The sequence below is a fragment of the Gavia stellata genome, chromosome 9 (assembly GCF_030936135.1).
Source record: "Gavia stellata isolate bGavSte3 chromosome 9, bGavSte3.hap2, whole genome shotgun sequence".
Classification (NCBI taxonomy): domain Eukaryota; kingdom Metazoa; phylum Chordata; class Aves; order Gaviiformes; family Gaviidae; genus Gavia; species Gavia stellata.
Window position 1 is genome coordinate 34,910,506 of NC_082602.1, and position 20,375 is coordinate 34,930,880.

The window sequence follows — 20,375 nt, forward strand, 5'->3', positions numbered from 1 at the left end:
ACAGATTGGAAGCAGAATAAATCTCTGATGTTACATCTTTTGAGGCAACTGCTGACAGTAGTGAGGCTGAGCAGAGGTCTTATGTCACTGAGAGAGCATGAGAGGTAGCAGAGGTAGGAGACAGGTCCAGGGACAGGCACCGCAGTCCAGGACTGATGGCGAGATGCGCAAGGTGTGTGACTTGTTGCTGTAGGAAACAGAGCAGTCAGTAATGGTGATGATCACACAGACAACTGAAAGCAAATGCTCTGGGAAAAAAATGCTCTGTTTACAATACTTACGAGTCAAAGGCACACGACAACGAGGACAGAAAACTGGGTCCGTGATGGACCACAGCGTGGTTCTGGAGGGGAGGGATGTACAGGATGGAGGAGCTGCAGGAAGGAAGTTTGAGCAATTATTAGGTTTGTCAGCACGATAAACAGAACCCACTCTGTCAAAAGATGAATGCCTATCAGTGCCAAGCAGTATGGAGAGATCTCTGATCCTGCCCCAAGCAGGAGGAGATCCTGACTGTCCCCAGGGGTGTGAGCAGGCAGGATTTTCCGAAGTAAGAGACACTTCGGTAATGAGCCTCGATCTCCAAGGAACGCATACCTTTAATCCCCTGAAGCAAATGGCTTTGCAGCAGGTAACTCTGTATTTGAGGGACACTGTGCATTCAGCCTTCTACTTAAAGTAACTCTCAACAGGCATCTGTGGCTGTTCCTGTGACTGTCAGATGACTACAAGTGGTGTAATTGTGAAGTACAGTTACCTCAAAGTAAGCACAGAGTGCATGACACGCTGATACAGCACCCATGCAGAGAGAGATGATTTTAAAGCTCACAGATGCGGTCTTTGCCTTTAGATGTGTTTCTAAGTGAAACAGGCACATATTTGCAAAGAGCTGAGGAAGTTCAAACCAGTTGAATCTGAAGAACAATGCCTGCCCGCACCCTTATTTGGGAAGAAGTATTATTTTTGTTATTTGTCCATTTAAACCTCGAATTATCAGTCAGGGGGGCGAGGAGCTTTTGGGGAAGAGCCTTGTGCTTTTGCTCACTACACGGGGCAGTGGGAAGGAGTCAAGGGGCGATCGTGCCCCGGCCAAAGGAGACGTGGAGTGTGCCGGGGGGCTGCGGGTTCTCCAAGGCCCCCGCTTGCCCAGCGTGCAGCCTGCGAGGAACCAGACCCAGCGCTGCAGCGGGGAGCGGCCAGAGCAGCACAGCAGCTCTGCGCTGTGCTCTTCCTTTCCCACGCGTGCTCCCCGAGCCCGCACCGAGCGCTGCCGCCGTGAGCGGCCCGCAGAGCGAGCGCGCTGCCACCCGTGCAACGGCAACCGCGGACGCCCGTCCCGCTCCGTGCCCGGGGACGCCCGCGGGCGGTCCCCGCGCTGCAGCTCTCGGGGCGGCACGGGGAGACGTCTCCGGTAACCCGGGGGTCGGCCGAGCCGTGCTGGAGACAACCAGAAGTTTCCAGCCCGCCAGCTCCTCCGCGTCCCTCCTCCTCCTCCTCCTCCGCGTCCCTCCCCCCGTCCCTCCTCCGCCACCGCCCCCCGCGCCGCCGTTTCCAGACACTTCCAGCCCCGCGCCTCCGCCCCCCCCGCCCCGCGGCGGATAAAGCCGCCGGTCCGGCGCCCCCGCCCGGCACTGGGCACTCGGCTCGGCACGGCCCCGGCCCCGGCCCCTGGCACGGCCCCGCCATGAGCGCCGCCGCGCACTCCCCGCCGCCCCCGCCGCAGCAGATGGAGGGCAGCGCCGAGCCGCTGCCCCCCGGCTGGGAGATCAAGATCGACCCGCAGACGGGCTGGCCCTTCTTCGTGGATCACAACAGCCGCACCACCACCTGGAGCGACCCGCGCCTGCGGGCGGCGGCGCAGGTAGGGCGGGCGGCACCCCTCCGTCTCCGTCTCCGCGTCCGTGTCCCGTCCCGGCGGGGCGCGCCGGGGTGGGGTGGGGTGGGCCGGGCGCTCCCCCCAGCGCATGGCGATGCAGTGAGGGCAGGAGCTGCCTTTTGTCTCTGACGCACTGCAGTCCCTTTTTTGTGCATTAAATCATTCGATACCTCGGCCCTGTAATGTTTATTTAAAGTTGGTTAAGTCCCCCCGGCCTGCCAGGGAAGACGCGAACCTGGATTTATTCTTCAGCTGTGAACAGCCCCAGCAATGAATGCCCTTAAAAAAATAAGAAACCCAGCCCGGACTTCTTGCTTGTCAAGTTCTGTTTTCCTTCTTTCTTTTTATTTTTTTTTCTTTTTCTGGTCACAAACTCTCCCAGTAGCTGTCTGGGCTGGTTTTGTTCTTAAGCATGCTCAGAGAAAAGCCGTATCTTAGTCCAAATATGTCCATGGAAGGAGAGGCGCGGAGGGGAGAGCGGCTGTGATTTTGTCGGCGCCCTCGGGAACGGCCCTCTCGGGCCAAACCGTCGGTTCGGGGGAACCAGCCCATGTGGGGAACCCAGCCCTTTCCCCCGCCCTGGCGTCTTCGCGGTGCAATGGCTGTAGGCAGAAAGTGCTGGAAACTTGAGCCGAAGTAGAAGCTGCCTGGTGGGAATGCGATTCCCGCGGGGGTTTTCGTGCGCGCCTCCGCGAGCGGCGTCGCTCCGCGCCGGCCTTGCCGGCCCGCCTGCCCCTCCGCGGCCCGCCGCAGCGGCTCGGGCAGCCTCCGGCCGCCCGGGCTCCCCGTCTGGAAGGGGGCTCCGCCACCCACCCGGGCGCGCAGCCCCGTGGCCGGCGCCGGGAGAGGCGGGGGGGCGGCCGGCGCGGAGCCGTGGCTGGCCGGGAGCCCGAGGCCGGCAGCCGCCCGAGGGGGGGCCGGGGCCGGGGAGCCGGCGGCTGCTGCGGGGCGGGCGCGCTGGCCCTGGCTCGGGCTGCGCCCGCCTCTCCGCGCCGGGGGGAACCGAGGGGCCGGAGGGAGAGCGCTGCTGGGTGCCGCCCTGGGCAGGAGCCCCCCGGTCGTATGTGACCGTGCGCTGGACATGGGAAAACGCAGCAGCTGGGAGATCCCTGCTGTCGTCAAAATGTACCTTCAGCGTACCTGTTGCAACTTCTTCTCCTGTAGCCCTACATAAAACGTGAGGATCAAAGCACTCAGTGAGCGTTAGTATTGTAAGAACTTAAACGTTTCTTAAAATAGTGGTGGGTGCAGACCATGGCTGGGTGCCAGAGCAGCCTGGTCTTGAAGAGAAAGGAAAGGGACATACTTCTCTCTCGCACTGCAGCCAAATCCAGGTAATGTACTGCAGTTGCGTTCAGGTACACAGTGTTTTAGTGAATCACAGTTGACAAAACGTACCCTTTCACCCCCTTTTCAAGTTTTTAAGGGCTAGTTAATATGATCTAGATAGAAACGACAGAGTTCTAGTAATGACACAAAGAGGACTTAGAAAACTGTTACTGGACAACGTGAATATTGAGACTGGCATAGGAAAAAGTCCTTTAACTGCTTTTTGGAGACACCGTCTTCTTGGTATAATGCAGCACCTGTTAACACTGGCTGTTACGGCGATAAAAATATATAATATAGTACATTTTTTATAACCATAAAACATACTTGAGAAGGTAAGTGCGCTGTTTACTCAAAGGTTTTTGTTACGGAAATACCACTTGAAACTAACCCGTTTAACAGAAAAGTCCCATTTAACTGCTTTTGAGAATTGTGTGAAAACAGTGTTTGAAGTACTGTGACGGATCAGTACTCTGCTTGAGTGGGTGCCTGAAACAAAACAGATTTTCACCACTATTTGATGTGAAAACTGTGATAATGAAAAGTGCCTCTTCTGCCAACTTGCAAGGGTTATTCCAGATAGATGAAGTTGTACCTGCTTTTGAATGGCCTTTGTGGGATACACTCCTTTCCAAACAGGAAAACCCATTCCTGCTCACTATAAGCAGGAATGTGTGTATGCTTTGGGATCGTTCATTGAGAGAGAAATGCTTCCAGAGATGAAAATGGAAAATTGTTGCTTTTGGGGAGTTCCAGTCTAATGTGGCTCAAAGAAAAAACCCTCTAGTTCATGGTGATGGGAGTTCTCTAACTGTGATCTGATACAGCCATTTGTCAGAGCCTTGAGTTAAGAATATCTGCTGGAATTAATGGACAGCTTCTGAAATTGTTTGTTTGCTGAGTACCAGTGTATTTCACAAGAACAGGTACTATTTAGCAAAAGAGTCTCAGAATCAGACCCAATGAAAGTATTTCTCTTCCTAAATAATATTTTCTTAGCTAGACAATGCCAGAGAAGACAGATTACCCACTGACATTGAATTTCAAATCCAACAGTGATTTTTGAAGGCATTAGACTTTTTTTAAACCTAAATAGGTAGGAAGGACAAAATCACAGATGTAGGCAGAAAGAGAGACTAGATATGAACAGCTTTCTGATCTCCCTCATTTGTAGTCTAGCTCAAGTGAGAACTTGGGATTCACTTTTGGAAGTGATCTGAGAATTGTGAAAGCTGACTGTGTGTGTCAGACTCCATGCATCTTCTCAAGGATAATTATACAAAGACTAAACTTGCGCTGACTTACTGCTGCCTTGCTTTCATTGAAATCGGCCAGTGAAACTAGCGATTTTGTTGATGGCAATTAGCAGTTTTGTTGATGGTCTTTAAGTAACCCTTACACTATATGTATTAATATTCTCTCTCTGAATATTTCTTCGCTTTCTGAAGAGGCCTAGGCAACAAAATGAGGTATTACACTGTAAGTGGACAATAACAGAGCGCAGGTCTAAAGCTCACAGAGCTGAGTAATAGTACAGCTGAGACAGTATGAATAATGAAGTCCCATTTTTTCCCAAGTGGTTGATCCTGGCCTTCTCACTTATCCTAGGTTTGACCTCAGTGTAACTATGCTGACTGCAGTAAACTGTACCAGATATATAATCAGGTTAAGGGAGAAATGGCCCTTTTAGAATTTTAACCCATGACAGAGCCATTTTAAATCAACGGAACCAGACCTTGATTTTGCATTTAACTATGTATTTTAGATGCATTCATCAGTTCAGATGGCTCTCTGTTATTGTCCCATTCAGTCTGGCCTTTTTTTAGTCACATGAAGGATGGGTGTCCTTCCTCTGCGTGTGTAGCTCTGTCACTTGTATGAAGTCATTGCAGTGTAAGGCTGGACTAGGGAGACCTTCCTGAGAAAGAACAGAAAATCTCTTACCATACTCCAGTGAGAAATAACCCATGACTTTGCAAATGACTGAAGAACATTTATTAACAAAACCTCTTGGTAGACTAATGACCTTCTTCAAGTGTCTAATTAGTTAATAGCGAGACCTTCAAAGAATAAGGTACAATCAATATAACTAAGCATGTACATGCGTGCTTTCACTAAAAAAGCGTTCACTAGCAATGCCACTCCTCCTGTCTCTTGTTTGGTAGAGTTACTGGTTTCCTCTGCTTATCTGTAGCTGGTGTTTTCTGTATTAGCTTATGCCATCACAGCTCAGCATACTTTCTGCGAGATTGTCTTAATGTTAAATTGTTTACTTGGTATTCCCCAAAGTGTTGATAAAAATACATTATGTTTAAAGAAGAAAACAGAAACAAGGCTTGTGTAAGGATTTATTGATGCCCCTTCCATATGTTGTTTCCATGTGCAGTAAACCCAATGGGAAATACTGCGACTAAAAATAGACCAAAGGAATTGACTGTGCTGAGCTTCACTGAACTAATACTACGATGATCGATCGCTCGCTAATGCCTTAGGTTTGAGATAAAAGCTGTACCAGCCAGCCATAAAGTCTGGGAGCAGTCATAAAAGTGATAACGTTTATTGGTTGCAGCAATGACCGCACAGGCTGATACAAAGGAAGAAGCCACCATCTTACCCTCTTACTGATGGCTTTGTTGACATTTGGGGAACAACTAACTACGCTGTTGGTATTTGGGGTACAACTAACTACACCTAAGTTTCCATCCTCACCCTTCGTGACTGTTGCAGCTCTTTTTTCTCTGCTTCCCCAAATAAGTCTTAAGTCACTCAATTCCCATCTCTTTAGCAGTGACCTTATTTTTGAGCACTGACTTCTCATGTTCGAGTTGATTGAAAAATTCTTGGTAGACCAAATTAGAAATTGCATTGGAAGTCCAATACAGCCTCTCTGAAACGCTGCGTCTTTTGCAGTGGTTCACATCAGCAGAAGGGAATGTGAGACTAGGTAACAATTTAGGTCTTTTACCTGCAGTGTTTTCTACATTACTTATGCTCATGTGCATTCTGTCACAGTAAGGTTAATAAGTTACTGGATTAAAAAGGTACTGTATATAAAAGGCATAAGGTGTAGGAATGGTAAAATTATCAGTAGAGGATTTTTGGAGGGTTGTGTACTAGCTTTGTCCAGATTCCCTGAAGCTGCTTTGTGTACTTATTTAAAGTGCCCCTTGATAAACCTGGTAAGCAGGGAGTTAATTTCTGGAGATAATTAATCTGAACACAAGGGGTGGATCGAATCGGAAATAAGAGAAAGGAACAGAAAGAAATGACGCTAGAAATAATGCGGCCGTGTCTGGGCAGTCATGCAAGAGGAAAACCAAGGAAGGTCTTGTGTGGTTCTGTGTAACTCCCGACACCGTGTACCTCTTCTCTAAAGGAGAAAGGACGAACATTTGTGCCAGGTGGCAGCATTCTTACCTAGGAATCACATTTTTAACGCTTAACATAACACAGGCAGGAGTTTTCCATAACCACGTGGCAAAAATAGAATTGTTCCCACTTGAACCATGATAACGCAGGTAACAATCCAATACGCTTTGGGGTATATAGACAGTATCACTCTCCAGGTAAGCTCTGTCTCTACCTTTTCCTGTGGCAGCTATGCCCTCTCTTCATGTCAAGTTAAGTATAAATATAATAACTGGCTTGTTCACGCAAATTACATTACTTAATTATAGATGAAAAATGCTTTATCTTCAAATATGTTGCAGAAGCTGTTGGTTTGATTATTTTTTTCTCCTTGATTTTACAGACAGGAAAATGAGACATGGGGTGGTGAATTGACTTGTCTAACATTGCCCAGTAGGTCAGGTAGCACAAAGTATGTTTTTATGGCTGATGGCAAAGCCTTATAATTGATAAATAGGGTAGTAAGTGTTTTTATAGTGTTGGAAAATTGCTGGTTAAGGAAGTGAAGTCAGAAGACTGCTGTGTGCAAAACGAAATTTAGATGAAAACGTAGACCCTGACTATAACCTGTGAAATTCACAGCCGACTCTTCAGTGGTTAGATACTTATTTGCCATTTTTTATGGGGCATGGTTTTGCTAGTTCTTGAGGCTTGTACTTTCTCCCCTGTTCCAAATTTCTGGCTCACAGCTAGTAGTAGGAAAGCAACAGGTTGACCACCTGCTGCTTAGGTAAGCAGGCAGTGAACGGAAATAACTGAATAAAGCGTGTCATTCTCATCACCCTTGACAAGGATATTTCTGTTAGTGCTCTAAAGGGCTTTTCTTTAACCCCGTCCATTAAAGCTGACAGGATGGGTGGTGATACCAGCTCTCTTTTAAGAGTGCTCTGCTCTTCATAGCAGTCATTGCTTCTTTCCCTGAACATGTTCAGTTTGGCCCATCGGATGCTTTCTGTGCATGGGCCAGCTTCCACTCATGGGCATAAAGGGCAAGTGTCGTCATGTCTGCGCCAAGGCATTTTAGCCTAAGAAAGAAGCATCTTAGTGATCAAAAAAGAACAGTTTTAGATCCTGAAACAAGATTGGTCTGCAAGATAGCCAACATATTTGCTCCCGTAAGGCTCTCTGGTCTGGAAGGCTTAGGATTAGATTTTTCCTTCCATTCTTAATAGTGTTTATTTATTTCTAATGACATCATTGTGCTTCATCAGTTAGAGCATATGTTAATGTAATACTCGTATAATACAACATGATAATTACAAGAGAGAACAAAAGGCCTATTTGCCTACACATCTGTATGTTAGGAAATAAAACTCGGCATTCAACAAGTAAAACATCAAAAGCAGCTTGGTGTATAAATGGGTTACATGATGTGACCGACACAAAGGTCTACTGAGACAGCTCATGCGACTAAGCTTATTCATGGTTTCCTTCAGTCATTAGCTAATGATATCTTGCTCAAATGCCTATGTGCTCAGTGTATATATTTAAGCGCAAATTGTGAGTAAAAGAGTGAGAATGTAAAAATCTTCAGCGGCTGAAGCACAGCAGTGGGAAGTTAGGGGTCAGCGCTGAGAGCAAATCACTCTCCACCTTCCCGCTTGTATAGTTATCTGGAAAGTATTAATGAAACATACTTTATGGTAATGTTGTACTATTAATATGCTTAAACACAAAGCACTGTTGAGAAACTTTTTAGTACTTTAATCGAGTTACAAGGAATACTGGGATATGCTGATTTCTATCAGTAGCAAAGCTAGTGTAGTAGTTCTGATTTCTAGTTAGTGTAACAGAGAAGAAAAAAAGTGTGGCCAAAAGTAAAATTCAAGCAGGTATGGAATCCAGTTCTAATGGTGAAAGTTTTGCCTTGCCATGACATAAAATGTTTTTAATAAATAGAATTGGTAAATCATTCTTAGAGTTGAATATTAGGTACTACTGGCTTTTTTGGTTATTCATGGCAATTTCTGATAAAAAATAAATTTGAGTATATGTGCAAAGAAAACTTAGTTGTTGTTTTCAGTCACTCGTTTTAGTTATGTTGCATTCTGTTGTGAAAGAACAGAATCGTACTACTCCCTTTTGCCTAAATGTATAGGATCCAGGCTTAAAATCATGGGAAGTGTGCTCTCAAGTCAGATTTTGTCAGATACTGGCATTTTATCAGTCATTTGAGCAACCAGAATACTTCTGTTTGCATGATACTCTTTACAGCAGCAGCTTAAGTCTACTGAAGTCAGTAGACCCTCTGCCTGCAGAAAGAGATATTTAATCTCTTGGTAATGTTTGTAAAATTTGTTTTCCTTTGCTAGATAATATTTACAAAACAAGTACAATTTAAATATTTACGCCGCTGCTCTGCAAGAGTTACAGAGGTGCTACATGTGTGTATAATACATACATGCTTTAGAGAACTGAATTTACAGTACTACAAATAATATCAGTACAGGTCAAGAAAAATGCAAGAGCATGATGGCAGCAAAACTTGCTTTTAACTTCTTTTTCTGTAGACCATTTTAGTGTCAGAAGAATGAAAAATGTATTATGCAAGCAGTCTCAAAAGGGAGATTCCAGCTTCGATACAACTATTCAAGTAACCTAGCGTGCATACAGAATATTCTGACAAATTTCATTCTGTTGGTACAGCCATCTGGATGATTTGCTAGCATCAGCAGTGACTGAATTTGCAGGTTTCTGTGTTTCAGTCTGGAATAACACTTGAGCAGTCACTGGGGCACATTAGGAGTTACGCCATTATCCACTCCGGATAGATAGTACAGCTGTACCAGGAGTTTTGTTGCAAGGTTATGTTTTTCTCTTGCTGTTGCTTTTTTTCATTCCAATGGCACACAGCATCAGAACTCACTTAAAATCTGAGCAAGTTTGAGGATTTTAGCGTCACTCCTGGCCGTGCCCTTCCCATGGGAAGCCAAGAGTAGGATGTGGGGGTATGAAGTGTTTTTTCCAGTTGCACAACTTGTGCTGGCTGCACCTTTATTTATCATGGTGATGGCCTCACAACAGAAACGCATGGCCTCGTCCGGAGAGGTGGGAGCACTGTCATTCCTCCTGAGCAGATCTCCCAGCACGGCTCGGCTGTCGCACTCACAGCTCTTTCAAAACACAGCGATGCTTTTTTTTTCTCTGGTTTGACTGGTGATGATGACTCCTTTGTACTTGTTTGGCACCTCCTGAAATGGTGGATAGGGTCTGAATTTCTGGTGGCGTTTCAGGCTACCTGAAGTGTAGGCCAGGGCTGTTGTCAGAATTTCTGAGCTGCTGGAGGGAGTTTTTTGCATTTTTGTGCTCCCTCCTTTTCAGGGATCAGGTCTCTTAAATGTAAAGTAAGCGTGTGATCAGAGCTGGGATTCCTGCAGTGCTGATTGTCAGTCCTGCTACTTACGGGAAAATGCATTGATGCTCAGTTGCTTATAATGACTCTCAATTTTATTGTCAAAGAACTTCTTGTTTCCTCGGATGAGGGCAGGAGAAACTCACTTCAGTTTTTTTAATGCAGAAATCCGAGTTGGGGTCCTGTTTTTTATACTTAAACTGGGAAGGATGATGGTCATTTATTGGTCATAGCGCTTTGTGCAGATTTGTGTTAAATGTGAGTTCTGGGCTTTTTCAGGTACCATGTTTGTTAATATAACAAGCAAGAACTGTATTTAATAGAAGGCAAATAAAAACCAAAAAATGGCCATTTTTGGTTTCCTGTCTGTCTTGTGAAACAGGAATTAAAGCATTCAGAGGGAATCCACGAATCTCTTCTGTAGCATTACGATGAGAGTTTTCCAGAGCTCGATTCCGTGCCTCCCCCTTGCTGCAGTGTCCCCAGGCACACCTGAGCTTCTCCTGAAGTCTTCCAAAACCTGTTTGTCCAGGCTGGAAACACAGGCTCCCTTGCACAAAGCAGAACTGCTTTGCCCGAAAGCCTGACTATGGGGGTATTTGGATCCATGTGCACTCGCTGTTGAGCTGGGTCCTCGCTAAAAACGAGCCTGAACCACTTGCAGCCATCCACCTGACCCCAGGGCCTCTTCAGTCTTTGGTTGCGGTGCTGCGGCGTCACGCCTCAGTGCAGGGTGTCTCAGAGCACGCAGGTCGTGCATGTTCACGGACATAGGAAACATTGCAGGGAGAGGGAAGAGGAAAGAAGGAGTGTTGAGGATGTGGTGATACAAAGTGGCTAAGATAAGAAACCATTTATAGAGTTAAATATTGGGCGTTGAAGACATCAGTGTGGATCAGGAGGAGCAGTTGCGATGAGAGCATCTTTCCTAAATCTGTGACAGGTCTGCCTCAGAGCTACTTGACAGTGGGGAAAAAAAGGGATGCTGCATTTGTTCCTTTACTGAGGACTGCTCCAGTGTGACTGCACTGTGAAGGCACAAGCACACAAAGTCCTCTGTGGTTAGCAGAGCTGACTGCAGGGGAATAAAAAGCCTGGCGCAATGGACCAACTCGAAATGCTAACTTTATACAGGAGCAGCACAGGTTGTCTGAAGCTGTAAGAATAAATGACAAATTACTAGAGTGTAGTTTATGCTGTGGTTCTTAAAGAGGGGCCAGCGTTTCCATTAAAAAAAAAGTATTGAACTTGCCAAAAGTTTCACTTCGGATATAAACTGGTTTAAAAAAGCAGTCCAACCTGATATTCCTTTGCTTTTGGGCTGCTTCTTCTGTATTTCTTACCAGGGCTTAAGTTGCAGAGGCAGATTTCTCAGGTTGCTGAGACAGTTCAAAACAAGGGCAGCCTCAAGGGTCGGAAAATGAAGATAAGGGAGGGGGAGGCCCGTGGTCAGACTCTTAGGAGAGGGTCCATGGAGGGTGGGGGGAGAGGGGCACTGTCCATGTTGAAGCCTTGGCAAGGATTTATCATTGTGGATTACTCCAGGAGATAGAAGGGCTTATCCCTGAATGAAGCAGTTCAAAACATTGCAGACCCCTAAAATGAGGAGCTGGCAACTAATCCCTTAGGGCAGATTTGTTGTACACCCAGGTGGAGTGGAGGAAGTATGGCCAAGAGCCTCCTCATATCAGGGTATCTGTAGGTGCTGCTGGCCCACCCAGCTCCTAAACCCTTCCCAGCACTGACCCTTCCCGCAGAGAGTCTGACAACACTGGAAGTGAGTGAATCTCCTTTTTATAGCTGTGGGAGCCATGCCTGTAGGTGGGGTGGCTGGCTGTAACTCTCCGGTTACACCCGCAGCCTGCCGCCTGCTCCCTCCATCAGAGAGACTGCTGAGCAGCTGGGGCACGCCGGGTGCAGAAATGCATCGAGTCAGCGCGCAGCGGCAAGGTGCTTCTTCCGACTGTCGAATCATCAGTTTCCCTCCCTGCTCGGCTCCGCTCGCCCAGCAGACATTTGGCTCTGACATGGCCTCGCATTGTTGCTAGCTGAGCACACCTCAAATTTATTTTCCAGCAAACACAGTTTGCTGGCATAACTGCGTGTCCCTCCAGATCCCAGGAGAGATGGCTGCCAGGAGTGCTGCAGATTCGGGATTATGCTGGTAGAAGGTGAACTGGCAAATGCTTGTTGGTCCTCAGGGTCCTGAAGCCCCTAGACCGCCTGCGTTCAGCAGAGGAATGTGGTTTCCCGGTGGGGTGAATGTAAAATGACTCATCTGTCGGCAGTGGATCCCGATGCAGACCTTGGCATGAGATCATCCTTCTTCTGCAACTGGAAAAGCCAACTTCAAATTACTTCTTTGTGCGAACTTTCTAGGCCTGGCTCTGCTCTCTGCCTCTTTCAGAATTTTTCCTTTGTTTGTGAAGGGTTTTTTAATGAGCAAAAGGAAATGCAACATCAGGGCTCTAACTTTGAACTTGTTCCTTTCAGTACTTGTTATCTGTATTTTATTAGCTTACCTAAATAATAGCCTTTATTCTCTGCAGTTTCACTGCTTACAGGAATTCTCAGAAATTACTTTTTAAGAGGATACTGTCACATAGGAAGAATACTCAAAATCTGGTTGGTAAAATAGTTAATTCTCAATGAATTAGTATATTAATGTGTACTGAAGTGACATTAAATATCTTTGCAGCTTAAACACCTCTTTAAAAATAGGGTTTCCAACACTTGCACCATATGTCCCCTTATTAAATTCTCCTCTTACTGAATAATGACATTACCCTCTGAATGACAGAGGTGCTTGTTATATGATCTGACTTAGAGATACATCTGGAACGTGGCCCTTGCGGGGCCTTAAAATAGAATGACCGATGCAGGAAGAACTTACTAGAGGACTTATGAGGGCTCTTAGTACAAACCACTTCCAGCCTTGCCAGAGCTTTGACATTGTCCAGTGAGCATACTCAGACAACGCAGGGATTTATTTTATCTTGCATTTCAGCATTTTCTTCTTCGTTACGCTATCCTGTCTTCCCCTTTCCTCTCCTTCAGTATTTACTGAACTGGATCCTTCTGTAGCTGAAAGTGAATATATCCTTCAGTACACTGCATTAGTAACTCTTTAGATAGCCAGTGGGAAGAACACCACCAGCAAATACTGTGCTTCTGATGGGATAAGGCTTCCTTGAAAATTTCTTGTCAGGTGTTATCTATAGCATGGGGTGGGTTCTGAGAGGTGCTAAGGAAATGTCTCCAGTCCCATGGGCACTTGTTTGGAGGAGCTGTCTGAAGGGGTGGGCCGGTGGCTAAATGTAAGTAATGTATGCTAAGTAAGAAATCCTGTTGTAATTAGGCAGGTATTTTGAAGGCTAGGTTGGTATTTATGAGAATTGGGGGTGAAAGGCTCGTACATAAGCAGATTTTTTAACTTACTCTCTTCTCTCACCTGCAGATCTAGAGTGTTACCTGCTGTTAGCTGCCCTGCACGGGCCCAAGAGGGTCTGAACTTCTCATAGGCAGCTGATACTGCTTTTAGGACAGACCTTTAGGGCAGCTTTTTCTCACCAAATGCATTGAGCCGAGCTACTAGCAAGTGCTATGTGATGTTTTTAACTTCTAGGAAGGCCAGTCGTCAGCAAATGGTCCATCTCGTGATGGCCCCAAGCAGCCACCAGCAAGAGAAGGAAACATGGGATACCCCAAGCTCCGGGCTGGCTATATCCCTATTCCAGTCATCCATGAAGGCATCGATGGCAGACAGCAGCACCCGTGCTTTTCTGCTCCGCAGCCTGGTGTGCAGCGATACAAGACAGAAGCTGTGCCTACCACGGTGCAGGCGCAGCCACCTCTAAGGGGGGCCTATGCCGGCCCCGAGTCCCCTCCAAGGGGACCGACAGAGGCTTCTCAGACAGATAAACAATGTGGACAGACAACGGCAGCTGCAGCAGCCCAAGCGCCGGCCACACACGGACCCGAGGTAACTTGTCAGTATTGCTGGGGTGTGTTTGCATTGGTCTTTGCAGCATTTATGACCTGAATGTCACACGGGTAGTTTATCCTTCAGAAAGCCAAACTTGCCCCACAGGATTACATTTTCCCAATACTTCCAGAGTATTAAAATGCAAAAGTGCACAGTCATGGCAGCATAAATATGTAAGGTTTTTCTGGCATCGCCCGCTTTCATTCTGGAATGATTCTGCAGAAACAAATGCATGTAAATGGCTTCTGCAAAAAGGGGGCCTCTGGGCTGTGCAGGTCCTGCGGCAGGGGAGGATCGGTTTAGGGTTTATACCGGTTCCCCCACAAGCGGAGGATACAGACAAGTCTCTTGTGTTCTGCACCATGAGTCAGAAACAGAAGAGAACAAAGTAGGAGAGAAAAAAATAAAATGGCCAGTTAGTAACAACCCAGGCTATTTTAGAAGTTGTACTGCTGTGATCTTTGCTTTCCAGTTTAATACTTCAGTTGTATTAAGTGTGTAGATTTACATACATACAACTTTAAAAGTGAATTGTAAAGTATTTTTGTCCTTCAGTGGCATATTAAAATACTTGCAAACTATGAACTTCCTTAAAAGTCACCCTGCTTGCTTTGCGTTTCAGAAGGTTGGATTTTGGTTTGCTTATTCTCTCTAGAGAATTAGCAGAATTGGTATTGTTGTAATATATGGAAATAGCAACCTCATTTTTATTCAAAGTAAGATGAGCAGGAAATTCAGCCTTTACCAAGCTGAAAATATATCATCAGGTCTGTAATTCAGCAGTGGTGGCTTTTTTCTCTGAAACCTCTTTGGAGTCTGAACAATGTAATTAAAATTCTGTTAGCAGGTTTCTCAGCTGTCTTGACTAACAATGCTTTGTCCATGCAGGGCCAGGACAAGAGGCTCAGCTTTTCCTTCTCCCAACACTGTACACTTGGGAGTATGCTTTGTCTTGTATGCAGAGTGTGCCCCTTACTAAAGTCCTCTGAGAACTACTGAGGACCTCAGAACTTGCTGTTACAAACTTAGGCAGCGCAGTGTGGGTGTCAACTGACCAGAGCCTGTGATTGTGCCTTTAAACCCCATGTTGACAAGGCCACCAGTAGTGGCACTGATGGGTACCATAATGCAAACCAGTGTTTGTTTATTTATTTAAGGTGGCAGTTTCATGGGCAGCTGAGCAGTTCACCAGCACCAAAGGAGGGGTCTTGTTCCCCTTCTCCTGCCTTGCCTGCCCTTCTCTTGCCTCTGGCTGTGTTGTCCTGCTCCAGTCTGACCTGGTCTTTCACTGAGCTGTGTAACAAATCAGTCGGGAAATAATGTTTTTTCTCTTAGTGAGTGAACCTGGTCAGAGCATAGCTTGACAGCTGCTGCAGTTGGTGCGAAGTAGGTCAGGTGATGGATTGGCATAGCAGGAAGAAGGAGGGAGCTGTGAGCAAATAGCTGCCTTTTCCCAAACTGCAGCCCCACAACCTGGAACATGGTGGGAACAGGATTCTGCAGTGAGCCCAGTGCTCGCTCCTGCTAACAGCAGGTCCAAGCTCGTGCAGCTCTCGCTGCTGGTGCCAAGGGGCTTGGGGGGGAAAAGGGAGCATTAGCCATATGTGCATTGCCATAGCCTGCTACCGAATTGCATGCTTTAAAAAAAAAACAAACCCCAAACAAACAAAATCTGTTAGTGTGACCTGGATCAGAAGTCTAAATGTTGTGTGCCTCTGTTAGGCGTTTGGTTTTGTTTCCAGCATATAATTTGTTTGCTTAACTTGAGTTTGCCTTAAATTTAACAGGTTTAGACAGGAACAGCAATGCAAAAGCAGCAAACACTCTGACTGAGCATCCACTCCCTGCTCATTTGAGGGCTGGGAATGCTGCAGCTCAGGTTTCTACTTGTTATAATGATGCTCTCACAACTTCTGTGGTTTTGTCTAGTGAGGCCCTTGGCCAAAAAAACAAGGAAGTGGATCCTTTGTGTGCCGGAAACACAAGTTCAGTTTCTAGATCCATCTCCTTCTTTTCTCTTTGGAAATGAAAAGTACTGTGAGCACAAAATGGTTAAAATTTAATAATGGATTTTGTATTCATGGCAGCCTCAATCTCCTGGAGCTTCTGATTCTCCGACGGTTTCCCCTCAGTCTTCTGGCAGACCCAACGCAGGAAGCCATCAGCTTCCTCGCGGTTATATTCCAATTCCTGTGATCCATGAAAATATCCAACGGCAACCAACACAAGTCTACCATCAGGCACAGAAGACGCACTACCCTGCCCAGCAGAGCGAATACCAAGCCCACCAACCAGTGTTTCACAAAATTCAACCAGATGAGAGGGAGCCTAAGACGACGCGAGCGCAGTCTCCATTCAGAGTGTCTCAGAGAGGTTCATCCAGCCGTGAAAGTTCACCGGCCAGAGTTACCACCCAGATACAGCCCCCAGCTCCCATCAGGGTGCAGACGGTTGTAGACAGACCCCAGGTACATAGAATGGGGAAGGGAATTAACCTGCCAGGTATTTTGTTCAGTGTGGTTAGCGCTGAAAAATTGGCTCATACTAACAGGTACATGAAAGCATGGAAAGCAGTCTCCATTTCTGTATTTAAACAAATAGGGAGATACTGAGATAATATACTAGCAGCAAGCTGCCTTTCCACCTATCAGGATTGTGGAGTCTTTGGATCACTGAAATATGATTTAACACACAATTTGATTTTCCTCTCGTCAGAGTATAATTTGGTGTAATTACACTGAGGTCACTGATGTTGCATTATGTTTGTGAGAAGAAAATCAGGTCCGTGGGTTTTGTGGCATCTATGTAAACACACCTCATTGATGTCTCAGAACCATTTAGGATAGCATCAGATGCACAAAGTAATTTTAGTTATAAAGAAAGAGTATCAGCAAAATCTAGTCTTGGAGCTTTTTTTTTCTTCCTACATTAAACACGCTCATAGAACATGTTGCTCATTGAACATTTTTTCCATATTAAAATTCTTACTAAATCTATTCTTACTAAGACTACTGGGAATTTGATAACTGTGAGTGTGTGGAAGGGGGTGTGTATAAAAACAAGCCTTGATTTCCTCTCTGGAGAGATCTCACGTTGAAAATGGCAGGAGCAGAATTAGGTTAATATTTTTGAAAACCCAGGTGCTAGGACAAAACAGTGAAGACTTGAGATTTAATGGCATATTCTAGGTTATAATGCTAATATATTTTTATGGGTGAGAATTTGAGCTCCCTAATTAAATTTTACATTTAATGGGTGAAGCAGTAACCGATTGTCAGTGCAGGCCATTCCTTACTTGGTTTAAATATAAATGTAGGTATTTTACTTGAGCCATCTAAATCCATGAGAGCTGGGCCTAGTACATTTCCAAAATCACTGTGTATGTGCACAAGTAAGTGAAGGGGGTGGCAGGGGAAGGAAAATACAGATCTCAAGAATTCCAGTTTTCTGCTAAGATTTCAAAACTCATCTCAATTTCAAGAGATTTCTGATTTGATGACTGTTAGATCTCTAGTAATCCTAGGGATTGTCTCTAATCACTGCAGTGTAATAAGATTGACATAGTAACCTCTGCATGTAAATACTCTAAACATAAAATCAGTAAAAATAAGTACTAGCAAAAAAAAGAATGTCCTGAAAACTGGAACAGGACAATAATAGCCCAAAATGTGATTAAAACTCAGCAAAATTAACTTTTCAAGAAACACCAGCTCTCAGTGACACACCGAGGATGAAATCTTGACCATGCTGCAGTCAGCTGCAGCAAATCTTAATGACTTCAGTCAGGTGAGGGCTTTGCTCTAAGGTCCTGTCTTGTGAAACTGCTTGTAGGGCTGATTTCAGTGAGCATGGGCAGGATTTGGTGGGTTGAAGTTGAATGTCTTCGAGTCGATTGGTGCTTGTGATCTGCGATAGCTTGAAAACAATAACTGAACTCTTCAGCACAGTGCTTGTTTTATTTTAAGACAGTAAAATTCAGGGATGCGCAGGAAAGATTAATCATCTGGTATGTGAAAATTGCACTTCTAGAGGTACAGAAAATTGGATGTTAGCTTAGTTGTTCTTTAGAAGGAAATAAGGAGATTGTTCATTGTGTCTCAACACAAATTTGCCTTGCTTACCAGGTTTCTCAGCAACAAGTCCCACCTCAAGAGCCTCCAAGACCACCGCCGCCGCCTGAAATCAAACCTGAAAACAAGGCAGTCCCACCACCTGAAACTGAGGCACCATCACCATATATCCCAATTCAGGTCACCCACCAAGAACCGGATCCTAAACTACCACCCCAGAAGCCTCCAGTCATGGCAGAGAAAGCTGACAAAAAGGTTCCCTGCCCAGCTAAGATTGTTCCCCCGCAGGAAAGGCCTCCTCCTGAAGAAGTGGCGACACCGAAGACAATGGAAACGGGAGAACCTCAAAAGCATCCTGGTGTTTTGAAAGTGGAGGCAATTCTGGAGAAAGTACAAATGCTTGAGCAGGCAGTCAACTCCTTTGAAGGCAAGAAAACTGACAAAAAATACTTGATGATTGAAGAGTATTTGACCAAAGAGTTGCTAGCCCTAGACTCAGTGGACCCTGAGGGTCGTGCGGATGTGCGCCAGGCCAGGAGAGATGGTGTAAGAAAGGTCCAGAACATTTTGGAAAGACTTGAACAGAAAGCAGAAGATGTCCCAGAACCAGTTCAAGTTGATGGACTTCAGCCAAATTTGCCAGAGCCTAAGCCACCACAGGAGATCATGGAGATTGAACCTGTGGTAGTCAAGAGCAAGGGAGATACCAGTAATAAAGATGCTAAAGAGGAAACCAAAACAGAAGGACATCAGCCTGAAACTAAGGAAGAAGTGTTTACCAATCTTGCCACGACGACAAACACATCTAATAATCCAACTGAACCATAGCCCCATGCTGAAATTAAAATCTCTCAGACTTTATAACTTAAAGTGTGTTTAAGTGAATTTTAAGTTGCATGCATTTCCAGAGCTCTCTTAAACTGGTTTTTAATCAACATAGCAGCTTGGGACACAGTAAACACTTTGTGGGGGAAGAAGGAGTTAGAAAGAAAGTAATGCATTTATCCTTTATTCTTACACTATGTAAAAGACATGTTTCAAAAATAAACCCTGTACATTAATCACTTTAGATCAGCTGAGTGGAAAAAACCCAACAAACCAACTACTTCAGGGTTAATGCTGATGCGTGTTGTTTAGGGTGTATTCTTTTGCAGGTGGTTTTTGTAAAATCAGTGGCCTGCATTGTCAGAATACCAGTCCTTCTATAAGTGTAGCCACTCTTAACAGTAATGTTTTTATTTTTAATGTTCACAGTTGGGCACTTTAAGTAATGATGGATAGAAAGTGTGTAAGAAACTGTAGGGATATTTATATGTGTGCAGGACTTCAATGCTATATTTTAAGAGGGAAATAAAATAATATAGAAGCCTAATTTAGTCTTGTGATTTTATAAGCTGGAAATGTAAGGGCAGTTTCAAATCAGTTTCAAATACGCTCTTCTAAACATAGAGATTTCTTTTAGTACACCATTGTAGTTGAAGCCTGACAGCTGCTTTCTCATCAAGACCAAAATGTGCCTTTCTTCATTCACTTGCTCCCTTCTAATGTTGTTGCTGTATCGTGTATCTGGATTGAGGAAAGACGTCGCTTAGCATTTCCTTTTTCTTTTTTTTCTTTTTCCCCCTGTCCTGGGAGTCACCATTTAACAGTAATGTTTATAACATTAAGAAGTCTGTATCTACTGCTGTTGTTTTACAGAAATTTACTTTACAGCATCATAACTTGTTCTGCAAAGTCATTAGCCTTTAACTACTGCTTCTGAATTTCCAGCCAAACACACTTTGTATTCATAGAGTCAATATGATTAAGAGGTAGTCCTCTCATTTTGTGAACAGTTTAAGCAATACTTCATGGTTGTTCCAAGTGATTAGCAACTTAAGCAAGGGACATAAAACATGTTTCAGCTACATCCATGTAAAATGAAAGCAGCAGAGTCAGACCAGTGCAGAACAAGCGCAAGGGAGGAAGGAGTCCTAACCAAACTCCAGAAGTTACCTTTGACTTGCATTTGTAAAACGAACAAATCTTTTTTTACCTGCTAGCATATGTTCACAGCACATGAAGAAAACTTTAATATAGCTGCTCAAGGCAATTGATTACTTACCGAATTATACTCTGAATCATGAGATTAGATTGGAAAGTAGGTTTAAACCCCTCTGAAAACCTTGTTTTAAGAGGCAGGTTGAGAGTGGTCATCTAGAACTGTCCCTATTTTAAAGTAACAATATAGGATGTAAATTGTAATGCAGCAAGTGTTTTGAAATAACAATTGGACTGTGAACTGTCTGCTCAGTTGTAGGTAGAAGGCTGATGATTCTTTTAGTTTCATTTTGATAGTCAACAACACCCTGTAAG

At 45.0% G+C, this 20,375-nt stretch overlaps 1 protein-coding gene across 1 annotated transcript; it reads left to right on the plus strand.

Moving 5' to 3' along the window:
* The first annotated feature begins 1,684 nt into the window (after positions 1 to 1,684).
* Positions 1,685 to 19,835, plus strand: BAG3 (BAG cochaperone 3). Its single transcript, XM_059821192.1, has 4 exons — positions 1,685 to 1,861; positions 13,591 to 13,947; positions 16,038 to 16,418; positions 18,075 to 19,835. The coding sequence occupies exons 1-4, from the start codon at positions 1,685 to 1,687 to the stop codon at positions 18,846 to 18,848; spliced, it is 1,689 nt and encodes a 562-aa protein (XP_059677175.1). The 3' UTR covers positions 18,849 to 19,835.
* Positions 19,836 to 20,375: the final 540 nt, after the last annotated feature.

Excerpts from the sequence above, each read along its gene's own strand:
- BAG3 (XM_059821192.1), top strand. The coding sequence starts at position 1,685 with ATGAGCGCCGCCGCGCACTCCCCGCCGCCCCCGCCGCAGCAGATGGAG. Across the intron at positions 13,948-16,037 it reads CGGCCACACACGGACCCGAG|CCTCAATCTCCTGGAGCTTC; the intron begins GTAACTTGTCAG and ends TATTCATGGCAG. Across the intron at positions 16,419-18,074 it reads CGGTTGTAGACAGACCCCAG|GTTTCTCAGCAACAAGTCCC; the intron begins GTACATAGAATG and ends CTTGCTTACCAG.